Genomic DNA, 27,382 nt, shown 5'->3' with positions numbered 1-27,382 from the left:
TTTAACTACATCATGGGGTCCTTTTTCAATTTTGGTTAGATTTTCAATGAAGAAATTTGCGCTATAAATCACCTATTTCGTAGCTTTTCTGTTAAAAAATATTTTTAACAAAAGAAAAAATTACTGGCTCAGGTATTAAAGTATCATGAACTGATTACGTTATTTCATTTTCTCAACCCATTGTGTGTTCTTGTATTGAACGTGTATGAATGAAAGTTGTTTAGCTTAGTTCCCAAGCTTTGTAAAGACTTCAAAACTAAAATTGATTTTAATAACTTGTGATATCACAGATAAAAGTCAATATTGAAATCAGAAATTATTAATATTTGTTTATTAAATTAAATGTAAGTTAAATAAAATTAATATTTAACATTGTTTTAACTCAATTCTGGTTTAATTTGGAAAAAAATGATGGACGTAATGTCTTATGAAAAAGTATTTAATGAAATGGGAAAAAATTTAGTGCAAGCTAAACATTGCAGGTGTGTGGCATAATGACTTATTGCACGTGTTTATCTGTTATACAAATATTTGTGTCTCATTACCTTTTTTGTTATCGGAGTAATTTTTAACTTTAAAAAGTGCTTTGCTTGTTTAACTAGTAATAGAATGGCAGAGTCTGGAAAGTGAATTTCTATCGTGGTGTTAAAAGTCGTTTTAAATTGCTGCTGTTAAATTGTTTTAATTTTATTTAATTTTTATCTACACCGCTGCAATGATCAGTCAAAGTGGCCAGTACGATTAAATTTAATTTATGCTTTGTATTCGTTATCCGGTGGTTACAAAAGAGGTTTCATTTATTTGATTATATTTTAGCTGTTCTCTCAAGGACAGCTGCTTGAAACCAAATACTGGTGCTGCCTTTCAAGATATCCTTTCTACTTATCATTTCATGGTGGCGTCGACATGCCTCATAACTGACCAATGGGAGCCGAATGCAGATATCAAAGGTGAAGCTATGAATTATATTATTTATTAAATTATAAAATATAAGCTGTCGCCCGCGACACCGTCCGCGCGGAATTAAAAAAGCTTAATTAGTAGCGTATGTGTTCTTTCCGGCTCCAAATTTTGAGCCGTTTTGGAGATACCTTCAAACAAACATCTATCTAAACACTCGCATTTATAAATTAGTAGCTGTCGCCCGCGACTCCGTCCGCATCGAATTGCAAAAAAAAGTAATTAGTAGACAACATTTCGGTTATTTCGCAAATGGAATACAATTTGGGGTGTAATTGTTCACTTTTTTTTTAGTTTATTTATGTATGAAAGTAGGTCTTTCTAGTTAAAACGTAAATTTACAAAAAAATTTAACTAAAAACAACTTTCAAATTGTAATCAATTTATAACACGAATAAAGGGGTTACGATTAACAAATGCTAATGCTGAAATTTTTCAATGCGATAAAAGTATTACTTGTAATGGAAACGAAACTATTTTTTTTTAACTGTTCATAACGGTACGGAGGATAATGAACCCCTGGTTATTGGTTGACACATATTAGAATATACAGACGATACTTAAATTTGTCGGATTAAACTGCCCCTGACCTATTCGGACCTGGTATGAGAGTAATATTTTCGAAGATATATCCTTTCGTGATAGCATTGTAGCCTCGAGATTATAAACACGCATTCATCCACACCTCATGCACTCGGTACCGTCCCGCCTCGCGATCGCCTTAACTCGCCGCAATTACCACCCGTGCAAGCGAGAATGCCATAACGTTTAACTAACAAATTTATATCTTTATCCCACTCCATCGGCGACGTCGAAGCAACGACGAGTGGTTGCCTCGGCGATCGCGAAACGTGGCGGTGCTGGGTGGTCGAGGACTTGATGAGTCGATGTCACCCCTCATGCATATTTACTACACGTTTCTTTTGTTTTAGGATATGACACATTCGATTTTATAGTAGTTGGAGCAGGTTCTGCAGGCTGTGTAGTGGCCAATCGGTTAACTGAAGTAACAAAATGGAGCGTATTACTGATAGAAGCTGGTGGTGATCCGCCTATAGAATCTTATGTAAGTGTCAAGATCAATATAGTTTTTGGTGGTTTTAAAAGTCGACATAGTTTCTCTGGTTTCATAAAACCAAGAAATGTACAGTGATCACTTATTATTTGGCGTTAGTCCGTTATTTTAACTTTTCCATTCTCAATTTTCTTAAGGTAATTCTCTTGAAAGTATTATTTGTAAGGCACCTACCAAAAATTATTACATGTATATTTTATTTTAGATACCACAGCTCGACAAAAGTTTAAGAAAAACTCGATACGATTGGAACTACAAGACTGCGCCAACCGGGAGAATAAATCGAGCAAATGTCGAAGAAAAAGTGGACTGGCCGAGAGGAAAGTTGCTGGGAGGGAGCAGTGGTATTAATGGCATGATTTACTTCGAAGGTTTACCTTATGATTACGAAAAGTGGCTTAACCTTGGTAACCCTGAGTGGCATCCAGATACTCTTCGCAAGTTTTTCAAAAAGTCCCAAAGTCTTCAAGATGAGAAGTTGTTACAAAATCCTTTAATAAGAGATGCATACGGCTTACACGGACCCCAAGTCATCAATACTTTTAATAGCACGTATAGAAATCTTACTCTAAAAGTTCTCAGTTCTTATGACGAAATGGGATTTAAAATACGAGAAGATTTACAAACGGCACAGCTTCTAGGATCAGGAATATTTAGAGCTACCGCATACAATGGAAGAAGGGCTAGTACAGCTACCACTTATTTAAGTTACATTCAAAATAGGAAGAACTTTAAGTTATTTAAAAACGCTCTAGTTTTAAAAGTCCTCATTGACAACAATAATAGGGCTTATGGAGTTTTAGTTAAACAAAAAGGTAAAACTATAAAAATATTTGCCACGTTTGAAATAATTTTAAGCGCTGGAACTATCAATTCACCACAACTGTTAATGTTGTCTGGTATTGGAGAGAAGAACCATTTGGAGGCTAAAAGGATAAAGTGTAAAGTGGATTTACCAGGAGTAGGTAAAAATTTACAAGATCATATGATTCTGACAATACCTGTTTTTAGTAATGAACCTGGCTACGAAAATATAGAGGAAAAATATTTAGATGTTGCACTGTATGCTTACAATCGGACTGGTTCCTGGGCTCAAACTAGTATTGCTGATATACTTGCGTTTTTTGCTAAAGGCAAAAATGCTTTGATACCAGACTTCCAAAGTCATTTGGTGATATTTCCTAGAAACTCAACGCGAGCTAAAAATTATTTTTCCATATATAAGGAGCCGATTGCACAAACATTTGCTAATTTAATTGAAAAACATAGCATTTATATTTTCCAATTTAATTTGTTACATCCATATTCACGTGGAAATATTTCTCTAAGTTCAAATAATCCTTTTGACAGTCCTTTAATATATCCAAATTATTTTGATGATACAAGAGATCTTGACGCTGCAGTAGAAGGTATACAAATTTTGTCAGGAATAGTTGACACGGGTTTCTTTAGGAATATAAACGGGTTTCTGGGCAGATACAACTGGCCTGAATGCAATGCACATAAAACGAATAGTGCGGATTACTGGAGATGTATAGCTCCACAAATCGTAACGACTGTATACCACCCTGTGGGTACATGTGGGATGGGACCTGACCCAAGGTCAGCAGTCGTTGACAGCCGTCTGCGCGTGCATCATGTTAAAGGATTGCGTGTTATCGACGCCAGCATAATGCCCAATATCACAAGTTGCAATACTAACGGGCCAACGATCATGATTGCTGAACATGGTTCTGATTTAATTAAAGAAGATTATGGCATTATAGAAATGAGTTAAAATACGATAGCAATAATTTCATTATCATCGAAATTTAAAGCCAAAACTGTTCTTGTATGTGGATCAATTCCCAACAATCTCTTTCCTGTGCTTTTCTCTTGACTTCTTGAATCGAAACAATGTCTACTTTCTCTTTCACTTGGTATTTACGCTATTCTTTTTCCCGCTTTTCCGTTTCCATTTTATATTTTTTCCTTCTCTTATTGTGGTTATAAGAATTTAGGTTCGCTGTTAATAATCGTGTACAGAAAGATACAGGAACTATATATTGGTATGAGTTAATGAAATTAGTTTTTACAATATTATATATTTGATATCTATTACATTGATTTGATTCTTTCAATTAGACCAAGACGACGATTTTTATAATTACTGACGATAGAAATAATTTGAGTAAAATTTATTGAAAAAAATGCATTTTATTACAAAAATAATTCAGGCTTCGATTGTGGGTGAAACTTATTCCCATTTTACAAACTTATTTCAGAGGAGAAGGACTAACACTAAGGAATTTGTTTTTTCTTCAATAGGCCTTAGTAAATGTTAATATGAAGATGAAAACATTTTCCTGCGTATTTTTCAGAAACTAATGAACATTTTAATAACCTGCCCAACTTCGCCCGGGTGCCAAAAGTTATACAAAACTCTTTTCGTAAAAACCTTGTAAACACGGGTGTTCCTTGTCCGCGAGCTGGTTTTTCGGTAGCGCTTACTTTTTGTGATCTTGATATCTTCGAAACTATTCGCCAGAATTATATACTGGTAAAGGTAATCTTAATTTAAGGTAAGATTTCTTAAACCATAATTTACATAAAATTTCCCTGATAAAGAACACATTTATTTTGATGAGGATTAACATTACAACCGAAAAAATAGCGCCGCAAATAACATACGATTTTAAATTAAAGAGGTTATTGTGACAAAACCGTAAAAGAAAGTGATATGACATCGCTGACTTTTTTTGTGGATTTTTTTGATATGTACAATAGTACAACATTGTGACTCAGTCACAAAAAAAGTGGAGTTCTTGCATTAAAAGTAGGGGAACACGGTTAGTTTAATTATCGTATTTATCAAATAATAGGGTTTTTGCGTTTCCTTATCTGTATTAAATTCAAAAAATTATGTGTATATAAATGTACCGACATATAAATTAAACCACTGAGTGTTATACAGCGATAGATCTCTAGGCCCAGTAGTGTCGTTTGTTGTGTTAGTCAGTTTACTCCGTTATTGATAATTACAGACAGTAAATTGGTTGAAAAATGTGGGTGTAAATAATTATTAATATTTCCATGCATATAGTGATTAAAGTAGCTGTGATTTTTTCAGTTTTCGAAATCATCATCAAAATTTTATATATAGAACAATAATAATATAAATTATTTCTTGAATTAGATTATTGATGACTTTTTAAATGAAAATTTCATATCATTGCACATTTAAATATGTTTTATTTTTAATCTTAAGTTCTGTTAGTATAGATTTTGTTCTGTGCTATTGCATATTGTATACTTTAGAGTACTTTTTATAATTGTGGTTGACTTACTTGACTTAATGTCTCCACAGTGCGCCGCCAGCTCACTCTAATTTTCACAACTAAATAATAATTATTTCAGGCAATGTCTAGAAAATAGCTGTCAATGGAATTATCTCAATGACACCTGCCCCAAGCCAAACACCGGTGATGTCTTTCAAGACATCCTTTCAACTTTCCATTTGCTGGTTACGTCGACTTGTCTCATTACTGACAAGTGGGAGCCGAGTGCAGACATCAAAGGTAAATAAATACAACATTTAGGTATATTTAACAATTTTTTAATGTGGTGTTCACTGTTAGACATTTCAATTCATTATTTTAACTTGATTTGTGCAATATAATTAAATAAATAAGTTACTTTACATTTAGAGAAATGTGTATGAGTAACGAGACGAGTATGAGTCCAAAAAGTGCTATCTTATATTATTTAAGGTGACAATGCGATTTAAAAATTCTGGCTAATGAATTTGATTTTTCAGATGGTGATACGTTTAATTTCATAGTTGTCGGTGCAGGAACAGCCGGTTGTGTTTTGGCTAATCGCCTAACTGAAGTTAAATCCTGGAAAGTCTTATTGATTGAAGCAGGCGGTGATCCACCTTTGGAATCTTATGTTAGTATTATACCCTGTTTTGAAACAAATGACAATTTAGATGATAATCAGACATCAAGTATTAAATTTACTATAATAATAAACTTATTATACGTTTTTAGATACCACCGTATGATCACCGTTTATTTGGTTCTGAATTTGACTGGCAGTATAAAACTGTTCCAACAGGAAAAACTAATTGTGCAAATGTCGGAGAAAGTATAGATTGGCCTCGCGGAAAAATGCTCGGTGGATCTAGTGCAATTAATGGCATGGTTTACTTTAGAGGTGTTGCTGATGATTTCAAGAAATGGTTCGATCTCGGTAACAATGAATGGTGTGCAGATGTTGTTTTTAAATATTATAAAAAATTAGAAAGTCTACAAGATCAAAAGTTGTTACATAATCCTCATATAAAAGATTTGTACGGATTGAATGGACCTCAGGTAATAAATACATTTAATAGGTCAGACGAAGAACTAGTTAAAAACCTTCTAGAATCATACAACCAGATAGGCTTACAAAAACAAGAAGACCTGCATTTGGCTAATCTTCTTGGAGCGGGATTATCTAGAGATACTGCTTATAATGGAATAAGAGCCAGCACAGCTACAACGTATTTAAGCCAAATACAACACAGAGAAAATTTTAAGTTAATAAAGAATGCTTTCGTTGTTAAAATCCTGCTAGATAGTAACTCTAAAGCCTACGGAGTAGTAGTAAAATACAGAGGAAAAGAAATAAAAGTATTTGCTTCCGAAGAAGTTATTATTAGTGCAGGCTCTATAAATTCACCACAATTATTAATGTTGTCAGGAATTGGAGAGAAAAAACATTTAGAATCAAAAGATATTGCTTGTAAAGTGGATTTACCAGGAGTAGGTAAAAATTTACAAGATCACCTTACCATAAATATACCCATTTTCGGTACTCAGCCTGACTATCAAAATGAAATTGAAAAATACTTAAGTTTCGCGCTTTACTCTTATAATAGAACCGGTTTATTGTCACAATCCAATTTCCCTCATTTAATAGCATTTTATTCGAGAAATAAAAATGCAAAATATCCGGAATTCGAAGCCCATGTGAATGTTTGGCGTAAAAATTCTTCGTCTGCAAAAAACTTATTTTCTATATTTAAAGAACCGATATACCAAAGTTTCAGTGAGCTTTCTGAAAAATACGATTGCATTGTTTTTCGTTTTAACCTGCTACGTCCATACTCCCGTGGGAATATATATTTAAATACAAGTAATCCATTCGATCACCCATTGATATATGCAAACTATTTAGAAGACGAAAGAGACATTGAGGCTACCGTAGAGGGTATCCGGATGCTGACTGGTATTATCGAAACCGATTATTTTAAAAGTATAAATGCATTTATTGGTAGGTATAATTGGCCAAAATGTAATAAATACAAATTGAATAGTTACGGCTACTGGAGATGTATAGCTCCAGAGATTGTGACAACAATTTACCATCCTGTGGGTACATGTGCAATGGGGCCTGATCCAAGCTCAGCAGTAGTGGACAGCCGTCTGCGCGTACACCATGTGAAGGGATTGCGTGTTATCGACGCTAGCATAATGCCCTATATTACAAGTTGCAATACTAACGGGCCTACGATCATGATTGGTGAGCGTGGCTCCGATTTGATAAAAGAAGATCATGGAATTAAAGATTTGAATAAAAATGGACATTAAGATTTGTGGCTTCTGTACAAAAATAGGTGTTGGTGAACTTAGTCGGAGTGAACATTTTGATACTAATGTCACTTTGCTTGGTTTAGTTGTTTAGATCATTCAAAATGACTGAAATACTATTTATTAAAATATTAATATAAATGATTGTATTTTCTTTTCATCTTATTTAATAAGGATTGATTTAAATATGTACTTACATATTTCCTAGATCAGTGATCCCCCACTCAAATATTTCCTAATCCTGTTTCACCGTATTAAAAAACATTTAATTATGTATACCAAAAATGTAGTATTTATCTGTGAAAATTTTAATTTTCTTATCTATAGTAAATTAACTATGAAACAAGTTTCGTACATACTCATATACCTATATATTATAGTTCAAGTGGGAGTACGCAAGGAGTGTGCCGAGTAAATGTTAGTCGTAAGGTGTTATTCATGAATTGTTCGAAGATGATAGGGTAAAAATTAAACTTTATTGATTTGTATTGCTTTAAATAACCTTAGCTTTTGATTTTTCATTATCATATCTCCAAACTCACTAAACACTTGATCTCACTTTAGGGTCACTGTACTAGTTCCTCTCTTGGTGGATTTGTTAAATCTTGGGGGATTTTAGAGGTGTTCACTTACTTAAAATTATGGATTTAATATCAATTTCAGGAATCATATAGATATCAACTTTCCACATTATCTTAAGGATAGCTGTACGAAGCCAAGTACTGGTGATGCATTTCAAGATATCCTGTCAACTTTTCATTTTATGGTTGCTTCGACCTGTTTTATATCTGATAAGTGGGAGCCGAGTGCAGATATCAAAGGTAAAAAATACCTCTATATTACTTAAAGTATGCAAGATTTCAAGATTTTATCATTGTAACAATGGACGGAAATATTTTTGAATTCATTAATACGTTGGTTAAAAATATACAAATTGTGAAACAAATTATTATTGAAAATGATAATTACAATATCTTTTCGTAATTCAAATATGTCAATCTTGTTTGAATTTATAGAGATTTATAATTTTTAGATGACTAGGCATTTTACAAAATGTTATCTAAGACAACGTTAATTGCTATAATTTTATTTATTTATTTCAGATGGTGATAAATTTAATTTCATAATTGTCGGCGCAGGATCAGCTGGATGTGTTGTGGCTAATCGTCTAAGCGAAGTTAAGACATGGAAAGTGTTATTAATAGAAGCGGGTGGTGACCCACCAATAGAATCTTACGTTAGTATTAACAATTTTTTGAAAGTAGCTTAAATATAATAGTCACATACTTAATTAGAACAGCGTTTGTGTACTCGACAGTCTTTAATGTAAGGTCTTTGAAATTAATTTCGGTGGTAAAGATAAGAGTAATCTTAATAATTTAAATGTATGTATCATGCTTGTATACTTTCTAAGTTCCATGTTAAATAATTCATAGCCACATTAATTCTATTTTATCATCCTGCCTTTGAATTTTAGTGAATTTCATGTTACTGCATTGGCATGAATTCTAATCTTTTAACCAATATTCTATTTTTCTTTTCAGGTACCTCAATATGACCAAAGATTATTTGGTACTGAATTCGACTGGCAGTACAAGACTGTTCCAACAGGAAGAACTAATTCTGCAAATGTCGAAGAAAGTATAGATTGGCCTCGCGGAAAAATGCTCGGTGGATCAAGTGGAATTAATAGCATGATATATTTTAGAGGTCTCGCTTTCGATTTTGACAAGTGGTACGAGCTTGGAAATAAGGAATGGAGAGCAGATATTATTTTTAAATATTACAAAAAATTAGAAAGTTTCCAAGATCATAAGTTGTTACGAAATCCTAAAATAAGAGATCTATATGGATTAAATGGACCTCAGGTTATTAACACATTTAATTGGACGGACGAGAAAGTATTCGAAAATATTCTCAATTCGTACAATCAGATGGGCTTACAAATTCACGATGACTTACAGTTGGCTAATCTTCTTGGTGCGGGATTATCGAGAGATACTGCTTCTAATGGAAGAAGAGCCAGCACAGCTACTACGTATTTGAGTCAAATACAACACAGAGAAAATTTTAAGTTAATAAAGAATGCTTTCGTTGTAAAAATCCTGCTAGATAGTAACTCTAAAGCATACGGAGTAGTAGTAAAATACAGAGGCAAAGAAATAAAAGTATTCGCTTCCGAAGAAGTTATAATTAGTGCAGGCTCTATAAATTCACCACAATTATTAATGTTGTCAGGAATTGGAGAGAAAAAACATTTGGAATCAAAAAATATCGATTGTAAAGTAGATTTACCAGGAGTAGGTAAAAATTTACAAGATCACATTATCATACATGTGCCAATATTTGGTAGTAAGCCTCGCGCTCAAAACGAAATTGATAAGTATTTAGGTGTTGCGCTTTACGCTTATAATCGTACCGGTTATTTAGCACAACCCAGTGCCTCTCATATAATAGCATTTTATTCAAGAAACAGAAAGGCTACGCATCCAGAATTTCAAGTGCATTTGGATTTATCGGATAAGAATTCGTCGTATGCAAAAAGCATATTTTCTATATTTAAAGAACCGATATACCAAAGTTTCAGTGAGCTGACGGAAAAATATGACTCCTTTGTTTTTCGTTTTAACCTTCTACGTCCATACTCCCGTGGAAATATATATTTAAATACAAGTAATCCATTCGATCACCCATTGATATATGCAAACTATTTGGAAGACGAAAGAGACATTGAAGCAACCGTAGAGGGTATCCGGATGCTGACTGGTATTGTTGAAACTGATTATTTTAAAAGTATTGATGCATTTATTGGTAGATATAATTGGACAAAATGCAATAAATACAAACATAATACTTACGACTACTGGAGATGTATAACTCCAGAAATTGTGAATACAATTTACCACCCTGTAGGAACATGTGCGATGGGGCCTGATCCAAGTTCAGCAGTCGTGGACAGTCGTCTGCGGGTACATCATGTCAAAGGATTGCGGGTTATTGACGCCAGCATAATGCCCTATATTACAAGTTGCAATACTAACGGGCCTACGATCATGATTGGGGAGCGTGGCTCCGATTTGATAAAAGAAGATCATGGAATTGTGGAAAGAATTGAAGATCGCAGTCTATAATTCATATATGTTCCTATTTGCTACAATCGATATATGTGTGTCTCCTGTTAAAGACTATTATTTTCATTAACCTATTACGAAATTTCATCCTTATTAGACTTAAAAAATCTTCAATCTTCGATGTGATCATTAAAAATAAATACATAATTAACACATAAAAAGTTGTTGTCTATTATATATTTTCTATAAAAAATAACACCCTGTTATAATGCTTTCTTAGGCCTACGCCTATTTGTTACAAAAATATAGTCTTTTATAAATATACCTCCAACTTTTCTTGTCTTATTTACAAAAATTCTCTTTTCAATTTTATAACCGAATAATAGCCAAATATGAGTTTTAATTAAAGCTTTTAGGTCAGTAAGATAGTTTGAACTTTAGTCAATGTAACAAAAGAGATAATTTTGAATTTTAAAACCGCACTTGCCGTAGACTTCTGTTAACTAATCGTTTAGGATCAATCTCTTGAAAGCCATGAATTCCAATAAGCAACTTCGGTCTGTAGATCTCTCTTTAGTTTAATAACTATTTCATTTCTCGTCCTCTTATTTATAATCTAAATATGTCTGCTCTTAAACATGGGTTTCCCGGTGTTGAGATATATTGTTGTCTTTATTTTTTCAAAGAGAAAGTGGTCACTCTAAGTGTTGTTGCATTCAAAATTCACTGTAAGATGATCATAGCCAAGAATCAATTTTAAAATGGTAACAATAATTATTATGTAAAGCGTTACTTTAATTTCATATTAAAAAGTAGAGTAGACGAAAAGTTTAGTCAATTATTATAAAAAGTATTTAAACTTTTTCCATACGTAATTTTTATTATTAATTTAGTTGATCCTCTTTAGTATGAGCTTCATTCGATGTTTTTTTTATACAAAACATAATGTACATTGTGTGTGAATGTAAACATTTTCGCGCTTGTTAGTAAAGGATAAAAATATTATGGACCTCAATTTGTTCGCCTTATATCCTCGAAAAACTTGTTTATGAAATCATAAATGGGTTGCCGTGTTTTTTTTATGTTAAACTACTATAGAAACTATATATATAACTAGCTGTCGCCCGCGACTCCGTCCGCAGCAGTTAAAAAATGGGGGGGGGGGTTATGAAAAATAGATGTTGGCCGATTCTCAGACCTACTGAATATGCTCACAAAATTTCATGAGAATCGGTCAAGCCGTTTCGGAGGAGTATGGCAACGAAAACTGTGACACGAGAATTTTATATATTAGATAGAAAAGATATAGTGTCAATTTCATAATAACATCAAAAATATAGTTTTTTTTTACATCAAACTGTGGCAATCGACCACATGATTCGCTGAAATAGAGAAGCGACCGCTCCCAAAAGATATTCGCAATTGCAGATGCCTTGCCTACCTTTAATCGTAGGAGAAGGAGATGTACATAAAGTAAATTTTAACGCATAGGTTAATTCGACAAATCTACATCCCATTCCCATCCTTTCCTTTATAAGAAAACGGTGAAAAGGGGAAGAGGATTAAAATTAGGCCTCCGGCACTACACACATCGGACGAAAAGCGAAAATTGCTTCCACTTCACGCCTGTCGTGCAACAAATGTTGTTGCTTGCGTCTACCACTGTTAGAATATATACTGGTATATAAATACTTCTAGCGTGCGTAGGTTTCGCTTCTCTTTTTTATAAAACTTTTAAATTACATCATTCAATGCAGAAAATCACTACCAGATGGAATAAGCGATTATAACATCTGAATTTTTTGAGAGACTCACATTTAAGGACCGTTTATTCAAGAAGTTATGAAAAGTGAATTCTTCCGACGTGCTTTTACACTTATTCATATTCGAGCAGCGAATCAAAAATGAGTGAGCGATTTATGCTTAAAATCTTATATTCAAATAGGTTATTAAATTAACGAAATAAAATGGAAAATTATAAAACGTTTGCAAAAACCATTAGGCGTTTAATTATTCCATTATTAGAGCGAGATATTTAAAAACAAATGTATTTATTATCTTTTAAAACTAGTCTGTTAGAATATTAACCAGCTTATTCATTTACCCACTTTTTTAGTATAATTTAATTTAAAATATTTTATCTTCTCATGCATATTAGAAATTCAAATATACCCAAAACGTTTCTAAATACACATTAAATTTCTAAAACTATTATTTACAAATCTATTTCTTTGAATTACAGTTAATTTAGATCTTAATTTTTTTTCTTTTTCAATTTGAAGATTTATTTATCATTACATAAAATAACAAAATAACTCACGGAACCCAGAAGGATAGGCAGAGACCACTGACCTCCATTTGGCGCGGTCCTGAAACACCTAAGTATACATGCAAGTGGATTTCGGGTGCTCTTAATATCGCCCTTCTTAAGTATTTTATAAATATGGACGGTTTAAGGACTCGACCGACACTATGACTCACTTTCGCCCGATCGTTACATGTGAAGGGAAAACTTTTAGAAATCAGGAGAATGAATGAATTTGAAAGAAATAGTTAAAGATTATGTGATGAAGAAGTACATAAAAATATTTTTATCTGATAATTATAAATCTTTAATTTTGAATTATGGTTTAATTTCGACAAATCGGCGACCTCATACTTTACAACACTACATTATCATCATCAGCGATTATTTGCCTATAGGTGGACATAGACTTTCCCCAATGCCACGGTAAATAATACGTACAATACTACGGTTAAGGTAAATTTTATATTCATTATACCAAGACAATAGTGACTGGCAGCAGTTTTATGGACTCTAAGAAATCCATCGGTAAGATTAAAACTTTACGATTTCAGCGCCACTTTTGTCTCGCTACCTATAAGAATTTATTGCCCAACATCTTTACAGCTTCTGACTGAGATATTGAAACCTTTATCATTTTCATAAAAGCTAAAGCAGTTTTGTCTGACTGACAGGAGGGTAATGGCGAGTGTACGCTTCCGTTAGCGTTGCATAGTACGCAACGATGTCTTTTTTTATTTACTCTTATACCTTATGCATTTTGAAAGACTAAAGTATTATTGCATTCTTATTCTTCTCTGGTATGTCGGTTTAACTCAGTAACCGTTAATCGTTTTAAATTGAAAGCTGAGATTTTTTTTAACATAGTTGTATTTATACAAATGTGTACAATCGGGGAAATTGGCGGTATTCCACCTTAAAAGTGACAGTCGTTTGAAAGTTTCGTGTGGAGACTTCAACTTGGAATAATAATCAATAAGACGCACCTTTTAAATTTTTCTGTACGGAAAAAAGGTCGGTCAGGGGTATACGCATGATTGCTTTTTACGATTATGTCGTTTGAGCATCCTAATTGGTTATTTTGCAACAAGGCTATTTTTCTACAAGTAAAACACTGCAAATTTCACTGACTGTACAATACTAATATTTTTTGCGACTGTGATTAGTTGATGTTTAAAATAATCATTAATAGTGTATGAGTGCAACGCTGCCAAAAAATAACGCATTAACTTATATGTTTGTGTATACCGTTTCAACAATCATATTCTGCGCTTCATATTCGTGTGGTAAACAGCTTACTGCGAGCTATTTATCAAGGTTAACGAACCAAAAGTAACTGTAACGTTTGTCTGTAATGTTTGTTTGGGTCACAAAAAGTGAACATTAATTTTAAAAAACAAGAAGCTTGATTTTATCTTTAACTACACATTACATTTCCAATGAGGTTAAGCCGTCCCAAAGAAATGGACACCTGCTAAAACATTACCACCTTTCTAAGTCAAACGAATAAAAACAAAAGCGAAACAAAGTTAGATCTTATGTTTTCTTTCATAATTTGAAGCCTTATTCGTTTTAAGGATAGAAAGGGAGAATTATATTTCATGGAATGAATATGATTCAAATGAACAGCAAAGCTTATGCGGGTAATTTAAGTTCCGTCTATTAACTACTTCTTTACTTAAATTCGCTAGGTAGGACCAGTCAAAGAATTAAATACCCTCCCCACTTAGCGTCGAATATCGGACAACAAAGTACTGTTAGAGATATAATTTAGCACGTTAAATGTTACACTTAAATGGGTTGGAAATAAACTTCCGAGACTGTTTGTATAATAGTTATTTATAAGAATAATTTAATACATTTAATACATATGTAATAAAATAACATAACATTTTCAATCAGAATTTTTCTAATGAAAGCTTTTATCATAAGAAGAGATATACCTATGAGTATTTTTTATTTAACATTTAATTATATATACATATATCGACTTAGTTAATTTCATGTTATTCATTAGAAGCTCATTGAATATGAATAGTGGAAACCAACATTTGCGGTTGCCCTTCGTTTACTTATAGTTCAAACATTTCGTTGAATGAATGGGCTTCATAAAGCAACATGTATAAAATAATTTTGAATTAGAAATCTAAACCTCTATGTATAATTTGAATTTCAACTATTTATTTAGTTAGTCTTCTTCCCCTTTTCATCCCTTTCTTATAAGGATGGGAAGGGGAAGTGTATTTGACGAAGGATGTATAGGAAGGGGAAAAATTCACTTCATGAAAAGGCCGGCAACATTATGTAATGGTGAAGTAGATCTGATTTTGACATGTAAAATCCAACTAATTTAAATCGAAACTAAAAATTTAAAATTCATTGATTAAATAGATGCAAAACAAAGCAACGTAAATCTTGAAAGGTCAGACAAAGTTGAAAGTTTTAAAAGTAACGATAACAAAAGTAATAAAGTCCTTTAATCATAATAAACATAGTGCCGATTTCTTTGATGTAGTATCGAATATATCTAAGGTAAGAAATAATCGCGGAAACAATTAAAGAGATATAATCAGTGATTTAGATCTTTTTTTATTACTTTCGCCCTTTCGTGTAATAAAACATGGCAAAACACCCTTATAAAGAAAATTTTCTCCGCTCATGTTACACGTAAGAAAGTATAATACGAGATTTAATGTTTCATGATGCCATTTCTTTTTTATTAAGGGAAATTACGATACAAACAATGTGTGCTGCAAACGTATAAAATGTTTACAAGATAAGGAGAGGTGTAAATATGAAATTGGAGTTGACTTTAGCTCTAGATTACATTTGATATAGTTAAATTAGATACGTTATTTCCGTAATAAGTGGTAATGTAAATAATAAAGCTTTAAAATTTTATTTAATTTTGTCAAAGGATAATTTCGTAAATTTTTAAATATATTTGCTGTTTCTTGTATTGTGCGAAATTTAAGAAGTGCGAATGTCAACTTAGAAGTTGAGTACAGTGTAACCGAATTCGTGATAATGTACAAGTATTAAGATTGTGTAAGTTTTAACTAGGAACAGAAGTTGTTTTAACCCGCAACTTCTCGAAATTCAGTTGTATCGTTAAAGTTTATAAAGCTTTCAAATCAAGCAGCTTCCGGGAGCGATTTAATTTGTTTCTTAACAAATGTTGTGGCGACCAAGTTGCATTCGAGTGTACTTTTGCGAATTTCGGGATACGACTTTTATGGAACGTTCAGAGGTTTGACAATTCGTGAGTTTTTTTTATTACAAGTTAATACTTAGTTAACTAATAAAGTTTGTAAGTACAATTCCTAAGAAGTTTATAAAACGAAAAAAAAACGAAGTACATTTTTTTTCGTGGAGTTAAACTCTTGGCTTTCGGAGAAAGCTTAATACAGTTTGCGTACAATTACTATTTCAAACATTAAGTATTAATAAGATTACAATAAACTTTACATTTTTGGTAACTTGTATGGTAGATAGAAATATTAAAGATGTAAAAATAAAAATAAAATGGCAGGTGTATAAACTGAGTATAAACTAGAATCAGGTCACATATTTTTTAAATAAAATGTAGTTGTATAAGAAAATAATTTTATTTTGAATTATTTATCTACATTGTGAAATGTGATAAAATTATTTATTTTATTACTTAAATATTTTTATTTTTACTAAATTGACTTAGTAGGAGATTCAAACCTTAAAATAGCCAGTCCAAAGTTTTGTATACTTGGTACGTGTCAAAATTATACATTTATCACGGCTGTGTGCCACCCATTTTGACCCGTATCATATGAAGTCGTGAATAATGGGCCTATAAATCATCTCACATACGTATGACCCTTTATTACTATTACACCTATGATTCATGAAAAAATATTAAAACAAAAAAGTAATGCAAAAAAATTCCTTTGAATATTTCTGCCATAGAGGTTGAGTTTATTATCTGTGACCAGAGCTGGGCATTAACTCGTTAATCCGTTAATCGTTAATTAACGAAGTTAACATTTTGCTTAACGGATTAACTTTTAAGTTAACTTCAAAAAGTGTTAACGCTTTTGTTAACTTCCGTTAAATTCAACTTCCGTTAATAAAAGTCCGTTAATCGTTAAATTATAAACTTGGAGACGTGCTGTCATTTTGTTTAAATTACGCATCACGACACGGTCGTAAGTTCAACTATGTTGGGCGATTGTCGGCGACTCGAATGGTAAACGAACGAGTTGATAATTGATATATGTGAAGTTCACGTGCAAGTGTGATGTATCAGAGCGTCCGGGAAAGACGTGACCAACAGGACAAAATCAAAAGAAGGTTCGAAATAGTATATTTCATTACGAGTATATAAAACAAGAGTATGTAATAGCCCACATTCCGAACGCTCTTCGTCCCTGCAATACCCTCCGATCCCTTTTTGAGCAACTGTAATAAAACAATTTTTTACTCGTGCTTTTTCTTTAGCTTTTCCAAACTCGTGCGTTCTCTTTTCCAACTGTCAAAATAATGTCTAGTAAAAAGAAAAAACCAACCTCGAAGTTCTTACAAAAAAAATCATTGAAGTTTTTAAGATTCATTTTTTTTTTTTTTTTTTATAAGAGAAGGGGGCTAACGAGCAGCGGGAACACCAAGGTGTTCATCGACGCCCATGGACATCTGCAATACCAGAGGAATCGCAAATGCGTTGCCGACCTTTGAGATGGTGATACGCTCGCTTCTTGAAGGACCGTAAGTCGTAGTGGTTTGGAAATACCGCCGAGGACAGACCATTCCACAACGCGGCCGTGCGCGGCAAGAAATTTCGCGAGAACCGCACTGTTGTGGAATGCCGGCCGTCCAGATGGTATGGATGGTACCTGGCGGTCTGTCGGGTCGTCCGATGACGAAACTCGGCGGCAGGAATCGTTCCAAACAGTTCTTCGGAACACTCCCCGTGGTACAAACGATAAAAGATGCAGAGGGAACTGACGTCCCTCCGCAAGGCCAGAGTATCAAGCCGATCGGTAAGAGCTCGGTCGTTGACGATTCGACATGCAAATATTTCTAAAAAGAAGCTCCTAATTTGTTACAATACCAGATTTAATGATTTGATTCAATGAATTAGGTTAGCTTTCATTTTATTTCATCTCATTAAATTTCATTTTCATTTCATATCAATAAAAATAATCTACTGAAGACTTGGCCGTTTGGGGATAGTTCCCTTTGCCTACCCAGAATGGGTGAAGAAAAAAACAAAAAAAATCTCTGTTTGTATTCTTTTACAGTTGGCGCCATTCTTCAAACATTTTAGTTAGTTGAGTTTATTGTGTTTTTATTATTCTATTAAATTGCTTCATTTTTTCTCAACTGTATTAAAAATAGTTGTTTAGTACACGTGCAGAACTGTTATTACAACTTGTCCCAACTGTCAACCCTCACCTTCGGCTGCGCCTCGGCTCGGATAGACATTTGTCGGAACTCTTTGCAATGACAGGCTTTCCGCACTAGTAATGAAATATACTATAATGCATTCATACTTGTCTGCAATACTAATTTGTTATAGAACGTATAGCCAAATTACTATTTTAAACAAGTGCCGCCACATTAAGTGTGAAATTAGTATGTATAATTTTGGTATGGTTAACTGTTAACGATTAACTTTAACTTGCGTTAAATTTTCGAGAATTTAACGCTTTAACGATTAACGAAGTTAATTTTTTAATTAACGAATTAACGATTAACGAAGTTAACTTTTGGATTAACTGTGCCCACCTGTGTCTGTGACATTTATCGAGTCTTATATATGTTATATAAATAAATAAATACTAAAAACATAAACTTCCAGGAAAATCATTTAGAAAGACGTAAAAATAGTCTTGTCCGGGCAATTTCTCATCGAATAAAAAAAAATTGTTCACGTCTTAACAAACTGTATCACTTTAATTATTGTACAACGATTACACTTGCTTTGCCTAGATGGCGTTGTCTGATTTAAATGCGTGGTATGGTTACGTTTTTGTATTGTCAATAAGTGATTTTGATTAATTTGTAATAAATGTCTTCGTTCTGAGTACATGTGGTTTTATTCATTTATTCATTGGTGTGTTAAAAGTGCTGTGTTGTGCTGTGAACAAATATTCTCGACCCTGAAGGCAAGACATAAGGTCCATCGATCCGGATTTCCGAACTGAGCGGGGATAGCGGTCTGCAGCGACGGAGCTGAGTGGTCAACGGAGCTGTACGGCAACGAAGCCGTGCTGAGCGACGAGCGGGTCGGCTGTGCTGAGCCGAACGGACTGCGGTCGGCGGAACGGATCGGAGCAAGTAAGAGAAGTTATTAATAGTGTTCAAAGTGCACGTAAACGCTAAATAACATGGAGGCGCAGTTAAGATTATTAGAAGACATTAAATGTCGTATTCATAAGGGACTTATTAATTTCAAAAAGTCTCCAAAAGAGAGGGTAAATCAAGCATATGTAGAATCTCGATTGGAAATTTTGGATAAACAATTCGAAGATTTCACAAGAAAACATGAAGATCTTTTAATGAAATACACTGAAGCGGATTTAAACTCAACAAGTTATATCAAAAATGACGTGTTTGAAACGGTCACGGATATTTTTATAACTTATAAGGTAGAATTAAAAAATGCTTTATCTATTAGTTTACAGTCATGTTATAAAAGTGAGGCTTCACCAGATAACGATACGAAAACAAAATCGATTGCTAAATTACCTAAAATAGCCATTCCCATTTTTAGCGGTAAATACCAAGAGTGGTCAACATTTAGGGATTTGTTTTTGTCATTAATTGATGGTAATGAAACTCTTGATGATGTACAACGACTACACTATTTAAGATCTCAGTTGTCAGGTGAAGCCGCACAGCTCATAAAGCACATTCCTATCACGCATTCAAACTATAAAAAATGTTGGTCTCTATTAAATAGCCGATACAACAATAAAAGGTTCTTGGCGAATTGTATTCTCAAGCGTCTACTGAACCAAAAACAAATGACCATTGAGTCATCTATAAATCTCAAGCAACTTTTGGACACTACAACCGATTGCTTACACGAGTTATCAAATCTAGGGGTACAAGTAGACGCTTGGGATATTATTGTTATTTATTTGATAGGTTCCAAGTTGGACGTTGAGACTAGGAAGCAGTGGGAACTCCAGGTTAGTCAATCTTGCGATGAACTTCCTAGCTTCAAAACTTTTCGGGACTTCTTGGAAAAACGTTTTCGAGCTCTTGAATTTTTAGAACCACAGAGTAGCAAGTCCAGTAGCAGTACCAAAGCATTGCATGTAGTTTCAAAAATATCCTGTCCGCTTTGTTCTGAAGAGCATCTCTTGTGCCGTTGTAAGAGGTTTATTCAGGAATCAGTCGATCACCGTCGCCAGATAGCTAAAAATCACGGTTTGTGTTTTAATTGCCTTCGCTCAAGTCACTTGAATATTAATTGTCGGATGAATATTAAATGTAAAACTTGTAACAGGAAGCATCACACTCTTTTGCACAAAAAATTCGATCCTAATACGGAGGCGGACTCTTCCGCACCCCTCACCAGTGCTAATAAGGAACCACCACAGAACGAGTCCAAGGCTGAACCTCATATTTCAACCCATTTCGCGAAAAATGTACATAGTCAGGTTTTACTAGCTACCGCCGTTGTTAAGGCTAGGTCGAGAAGTGGGTATTCTCAAGTTTTGAGAGCCTTATTAGACCAAGGCTCTCAAGCTTCCTTTATAACAGAATCTGCAGTTCAGTTATTGAAGTTAAAAAAAATAGCCGTTAAAACTACTATTTCAGGATTGGGGGGAGGTCATAGCGACCTGACTTCAAAATACATGGTTCAAGTTAACATTCAATCTTTAATTGATCCTAACTTCAATTTTCAAATAAAAGCTTATGTGCTGAGTAGGGTAACTTCTATTTTACCAGAAAGGAAGTTTACATTGGTGGATTGGCCAGAACTTCATAGTGTTGAGTTGGCTGATCCAAATTTTAATAAGCCCAGCAAAATTGATATTTTGCTAGGTTCAGAAGCCTATACTAAAATTTTAAAAGAAGGCTTAATTAAGGACCCTAGAGGTAAAACAATGGCTCAAGATACTTACCTTGGTTGGATAGTGTCTGGAGAAGTTGAGGATGAAGGGCAGTCGCATCATAAGTTAACTATTAGCATGCATGCAAAGGTCGAAACAGATCAAATCCTAAAAAGATTTTGGGAGTTAGAGGCAGAGCCAACAAACTCTGAATCATCAATACTTAGTCCTGAAGAACAAGCATGCGAAGATTACTTCGCTGCCACAACGCGCAGGGATGAAAATGGACGCTACATTGTTAAGCTGCCATTTCGGTCAAGTAAGACTCCCTGTAACACAAAGGAAATAGCATTAAAAAGGTTGCATAGTCTTGAACGGAAGCTATCTAAAAATAGTGAGCTTAAATCCCAATATACATCAGTAATTAATGATTATTTATCACAAGGTCATATGGAAGAAATTACCAATGAAGTAGAAAATAATAAAATTGGCGCTGTTTACTTACCGCATCATGGTGTAATCCGCGAAAATAAGTCGACCACAAAATTAAGGGTGGTATTTGACGCGTCAGCTAAAGGATCCGATGGTGTTGCTTTGAACGACACTTTAATGGTTGGACCACCCTTACAAGCTGACTTACGCCATACTGTTATGCGGTGGCGACTACACCCTATATGTCTAGTAGCCGATATCATAAAAATGTATCGGCAAGTGAAGGTGGCTGGTGATCACGTAGACTATCAAAGGATTTTATGGCGAGAAGACGTTCATTCTAACGTAAAGGAATATAGGCTTTTGAGAGTTACATTTGGAATATCAAGCGCACCTTACCTGGCAGTGAAGGCATTGCAGCAAACTGCTTGCGATGAAGGCGAATCATATCCATATGCTGCAAGTAGAATCATGACAGACTTTTATATGGATGATCTCATGACGGGTTGCCAGACTGAAGAAGAAGCTGTAAAAATCTATCACGAGTTTAATGAGCTTTTAAATAAAACCGGTTTCACCTTACAGAAATGGACAAGTAACCGAGAAGAACTACTTAAACAAATAGAACTGGATACTGGAAGAAATCTAGAAATAAAGGAAGATGAAACTACAAGAATTTTAGGACTTACCTGGAACCGTAATTCTGATGAATTCCATTACACTGTAAACTTACCTTTTTCAACACCGTCACCATCGGTACCTGAAACTAAAAGAAGTGTCATATCAGAGATATCACGTTTATATGACCCATTAGGTTGGATCGCACCATGTATAATTACCGCAAAGATCTTCATCCAAAAACTATGGATCAGTGGTTTAGATTGGGATGACGAACTATCTGCAGAGCTTCTGGCTGAATGGCAGTTTTACCGTTGCGAGTTACAAAAACTCAATGGATTTAGGATTCCGAGATGGCTGCAAAGAAAAAACAATGATCAAAATGTGGAATTACATGGTTTCTCTGATGCATCAAGTGTGGCGTACGCCGCGGTTGTTTACATGAGAGTTATTGATAGTGAAGGCCAAATAAACTGCAATTTGGTAACTGCAAAAACAAAGGTAGCTCCCATAAAACAGGTTTCAATACCAAGACTGGAGTTATGTGGAGCAGTTTTAGTTACCAAATTACTGTTAGAAGTAGCTCGAGTTTTGAATGTTCAAAAATCAGACTTACATGCATGGACGGATTCAACAGTCGTGCTAGCATGGTTGAGCGATCATCCGAGTCGGTGGAAAACCTTCGTTGCAAATCGGACATCTGAAATCCTTACTGCCCTCGACTCCACTCAATGGCATTATGTGGACACAAAAAATAATCCCGCAGATATTGCTTCGAGGGGAACAACACCCACATCTTTATTAAATGATTCGCTTTGGAAACACGGACCACCGTGGTTGCTAGCTGACACCATAGCATATTGCAGACCTAAAGCTATAATGACCAAACTGGAACAGAGATCTGTTAAGGTTCATGCGGCAGAGGTAACCGACGATTCGATCGAATTAATATGGTCCAGATTTTCATCTTTCCGTAAGTTAACCAGGACGTTAGCCTATTGCAGACGATTTTTGAATTTAAAGGTGGCTAAAGCATTACGGACACAGTTACCGCCTTACCTAACAGCTTCTGAAATCTCAGATACCATCCATCGCTGTCTCATGCTCTGTCAAATAGTGTGGTTTGAGACAGAAATAGAGGCAATACGAGCTGGTAAAAACGTTAGCAAGAACAACGGTTTGATTTCTTTGAATCCTTATTTGGATGATAGGGGCCTCATGAGAGTGGGAGGAAGAATCCAAAATTCTCAGTTAGATGACAATATGAAGCACCCTATCATTGTTCCTTATCAGTCTCATTTGACGAAACTGCTCATATCGGACGCTCATCAACGCGTACTGCACGGCGGGCCACAATTGACATTAAATTTCCTTCGGTCAAAATATTGGATTGTGCGAGGTAAGCAGTTGATTAAAGCTCATATCCACAACTGTGTACCATGTATTCGTCATGCAGCTGTAACAAGAAATCAACTGATGGGGCAGTTGCCGTCATGTAGGGTGACACCGAGTAAACCTTTTCTTCATTCGGGCGTCGATTATGCGGGTCCAATTCAAATGAGAACAGCTAAGGGTCGCGGACATAAGTCCTACAAAGGATATATATGTCTTTTTGTTTGCATGGCAACTCGTGCTGTGCACATCGAAGCGGTCTCTGATTTGACATCTGAAGGCTTTCTTTCAGCCTTTAAACGTTTTGTCGCCAGACGTGGTCACTGCAGTCATCTTTACAGTGACAACGGCACCAACTTCGTTGGAGCTTCAAAGGAGCTTAAGGCAATGTTTCACAATGAATGTGCTTCTCTTCCTCGAGAAATAGCGGCTTTATTGGCCAATAATGGAACAGAATGGCATTTCATCCCGCCTCACTCTCCTAACTTCGGAGGTCTGTGGGAAGCTGGGATAAAAAGTACAAAACATCACCTTAGACGAGTTATTGGTGATTCTACTTTGACTTTCGAGGAGTTGAGTACAGTTTTGTCACAAATTGAGGCATGTCTGAACTCAAGACCTCTGTCACAGAATAGTGCTAACTCGACAGATCCAAACCCTTTGACACCAGGACATTTCTTGGTCGGTCAGCCACTGGTGATAGCACAGACTATAACTATGAGCATACGACAGTGAGTAGCTTGAGACGTTGGCAATTGACACAAAGAATGATTCAGGCTTTTTGGAAACGTTGGTCTCAGGAGTATTTAACTATGTTCTTTCAACGACATAAGTGGGCTAAACGTATCCGCGATCCAAAGGTTGGGGATATTGTGTTGGTAAAAGAAGACAATTTACCCCCTGCTAAATGGTTATATGGGAGAGTAATTGAAGTACACCCTGGTAAAGATAATTTAGTTCGCGTAGTTACCCTGCAATGTAAGGATTCCCGAGTCAAACGTCCAACTTCGAAATTGTGTATCTTGCCTGTTAATGATGAATGATTAGTAGAATTATTAGTTAGTTAGTTGTTAATTAGTTGATTAGTAGTAGAATATGTAACTTGATTTTTTCTTAACTCTTTCACTCAATACTTTAAGGTAGAAGTTTCTGAATTGTTATTTTTTGTTCTTATTTTTTTTTACTTTATATACAGTCCACTGCGATAGTAATTACAATTAGAATTTATATTGTTAGTATATTTAAGTTTTTAGAAAATGTTTTGAACTATGAATATTGTCATCTCCGATCACCTAGGATTATAGTAATAAATATATTGTTAGAAATGTCATGGTGGGCGGTTTGAAAGGACTCGGTCCTTGGTGGGCGGAATGTTCACGTCTTAACAAACTGTATCACTTTAATTATTGTACAACGATTACACTTGCTTTGCCTAGATGGCGTTGTCTGATTTAAATGCGTGGTATGGTTACGTTTTTGTATTGTCAATAAGTGATTTTGATTAATTTGTAATAAATGTCTTCGTTCTGAGTACATGTGGTTTTATTCATTGGTGTGTTAAAAGTGCTGTGTTGTGCTGTGAACAAATATTCTCGACCCTGAAGGCAAGACAAAAATCATTCACATCAATCAGAGGATCAAATCAAAGGTCTGCTTAAAGGAAATTAACCTTTGAAATTGTGAAAGAGTTTTAATTAAAAATTTATTCTGAAAAAAATATGCTTGAATAAATTGTACGAGGGTAAAATATCGATGTAATCAGAGACCCGTCTTATCAGTCAGATTAAACCACGGCGACGAAGTCTTATAAAAAGAGAGGAATGAAAGAGTAATTTTGCTAAAAAAAAAACAGTTTCTTTAAAAAATGAAGGAAACTGGTACGTAATTAAGAAAAATATCGATAAGCCTGAGTTATTGGATTTCGATGAAAAATAGAAATGGACGGACTGCTCATACTTCAAAATCGGTTAATTTATAAAGAACATGAAATAATATCCTTAACTATCTTTATAAAAGAAAATATCTGACTGTTTTCAGTTAATACACAGCCCAGAGTACTGTACATTTACATGAGACTTTAAATTTTGCACAAAGACTTCTAATAATACGTTCACAGAATAGATTTTCTAAATTCATACTTTAAAGCTATTAGGAGAAATATTTTGCCTTTGGCCATGACTGGAAAATTACAAAAACTGTTTCGATGAAGCCGCGAGCGTCAGCTAGTGTTGTTATGAATTCAACGGTTCGCTTTTTAAAATTCCGTTCCTTATTGAGGCGGCGAGCTGGCTGTCTAATGATTTATTTCGAAAGTTATGTACCACGAAGTAAACCTGATCGGAATACTAAGTTTATTACGATCTTACCATAGGTTATGCCAGTCCCAGTTAATTTAATGTAGATAAAAATTGAATACTATAAAAATCAGTAATAAAACGTAAAGTTGAACTGTGGATTGTTCAGAAAACTCATTCCATCAGATTTTTCACTGCTTCGTCAGTAGAAATTCAGGGTTTATATAATATTCCGCGAATAACTAATTCTTTAATTTGCATTTTTTTCCGAGAGAAAAATCAATAATAGCCTTTATAAAAAGTCTGTCTGTGAACAAATTGCGGGTGAAATTATTCGTAACAAGTTTCTACGAACTCTCTGTATCGATTAGTGACCATTTCTTAGTAACCAGTCAAGTTTAGAGACAATTCATCCTAGATATTCATCAAGTATCTTAAATACTAGGTGTCGCCCGCGACTCCGTCCCCGTGGATTAAAAAAACAATAAGTAGCCTTTGTGTTCTTTCAGACTTCTACATCTATGCCAAATTTCAGCAAGATCCATTGAGCCATTCCGGAGATACCTTCAAGCAAACATCCATCCATCCATCTAAACATTCGCATAATATTAGTAAGATGAACAAAAGCGTTAAGTGATACCGCAAACTCAAATAATTTAACAATCGTATAACTAAGCAGACAATTTCGTATACAAGATATTTAGAATATTATTTTGCAGTCAGTCGTGCAAATGTAATCTTTAATCTAATATATAAAATTCTCGTGTCACAGTTTTCGTTCCCGTACTCCTCCGAAACGGCTTGACCGTTTCTCATGAAATTTTGTGAGCATATTCAGTAGGTCTGAGAATCGGCCAACATCTATTTTTAATACCCCCCCCCCCATTTAGTTTTTTTTTAACTGCGCGCGGACGGAGTCGCGGGCGACAGCTAGTAATAATATAATTCAATAATTGATGAATTTAGGTACCCGCAAAGTTAACTATATTGATATATTGCTCTGCTCCCAATGTATTGATAATCAACGTGTGCGTACAAAAACATGGTTTTCTCAGTTTATGCTAAAAAAATGGATAACAATATGGTTTTGTGAGAATATTTCAACAGTGGATGTTCATTACACATATCATAACACGAGTAAACGTATTATTTAAGAGTTTTTCATACAAAATGTACAAGTCGTGCACAAATACAAGTACAGAAATATTTTATTTATTTTTTGTTTCGAACGCCTCAAACACAGTCACGTTTATTAATATACCAAGAACATAAATTCGACATCTTGAAGAGCAAAACAAAATTCACGTAAAAGAAACCTGACTCTAGATAACAATAAGTTTTATACTAATCAAGTTTATTGAAGCCAACTGTTTTTCTTTTCTTGCACATTTTGTTTAACATATTTATTATACAAAATTACAGTAGTAAGTGCATGGTAATATATATTTTTAATCTTTTTAATTTGTTTAATTACTTTTACTTTTTTTTTTTCGTTAGGCTTTCTTGCGAATTAGTTTAACATTTCCTGGATTTGTCAAACTGTCGTTAGGGGTAATACATTTTTGGAGCCTAGTCATGTAG

The 27,382-nt window shown here is 34.3% G+C and overlaps 4 protein-coding genes across 4 annotated transcripts; all 4 read left to right on the top strand.

Moving 5' to 3' along the window:
• Window positions 1-420: 420 nt before the first annotated feature.
• LOC106718008 (glucose dehydrogenase [FAD, quinone]-like) lies at window positions 421-3,917 on the top strand. Its single transcript, XM_045679815.1, has 4 exons — window positions 421-482; window positions 817-950; window positions 1,893-2,026; window positions 2,241-3,917. Exons 1-4 carry the CDS (start codon window positions 421-423, stop codon window positions 3,810-3,812), a joined length of 1,902 nt encoding a protein of 633 aa, XP_045535771.1. The 3' UTR covers window positions 3,813-3,917.
• A 1,083-nt stretch (window positions 3,918-5,000) lies between these two features.
• On the top strand, window positions 5,001-7,720 carry LOC106718159 (glucose dehydrogenase [FAD, quinone]). Its single transcript, XM_014512170.2, has 4 exons — window positions 5,001-5,079; window positions 5,432-5,592; window positions 5,832-5,965; window positions 6,067-7,720. Coding segments are annotated over exons 1-4 (1,881 nt in total). The 5' UTR covers window positions 5,001-5,077; the 3' UTR covers window positions 7,651-7,720.
• Window positions 7,721-8,413: 693 nt separating this feature from the next.
• On the top strand, window positions 8,414-10,811 carry LOC106718007 (glucose dehydrogenase [FAD, quinone]-like). Its single transcript, XM_045679814.1, has 3 exons — window positions 8,414-8,471; window positions 8,754-8,887; window positions 9,195-10,811. The coding sequence occupies exons 1-3, from the start codon at window positions 8,414-8,416 to the stop codon at window positions 10,779-10,781; spliced, it is 1,779 nt and encodes a 592-aa protein (XP_045535770.1). The 3' UTR covers window positions 10,782-10,811.
• Window positions 10,812-19,388: 8,577 nt separating this feature from the next.
• Window positions 19,389-24,242, top strand: LOC123721327. The gene is made up of 5 exons (XM_045679813.1): window positions 19,389-19,475; window positions 20,007-20,195; window positions 20,520-20,709; window positions 20,830-21,384; window positions 21,511-24,242. Exons 1-5 carry the CDS (start codon window positions 19,389-19,391, stop codon window positions 24,240-24,242), a joined length of 3,753 nt encoding a protein of 1,250 aa, XP_045535769.1.
• Window positions 24,243-27,382: the final 3,140 nt, after the last annotated feature.

The sequence above is a fragment of the Papilio machaon genome, chromosome 10 (assembly GCF_912999745.1).
Source record: "Papilio machaon chromosome 10, ilPapMach1.1, whole genome shotgun sequence".
Lineage (NCBI taxonomy): Eukaryota > Metazoa > Arthropoda > Insecta > Lepidoptera > Papilionidae > Papilio > Papilio machaon.
Note: the sequence above shows the minus strand (reverse complement) of the source record. Positions and strands in the feature narration are given on the sequence as shown.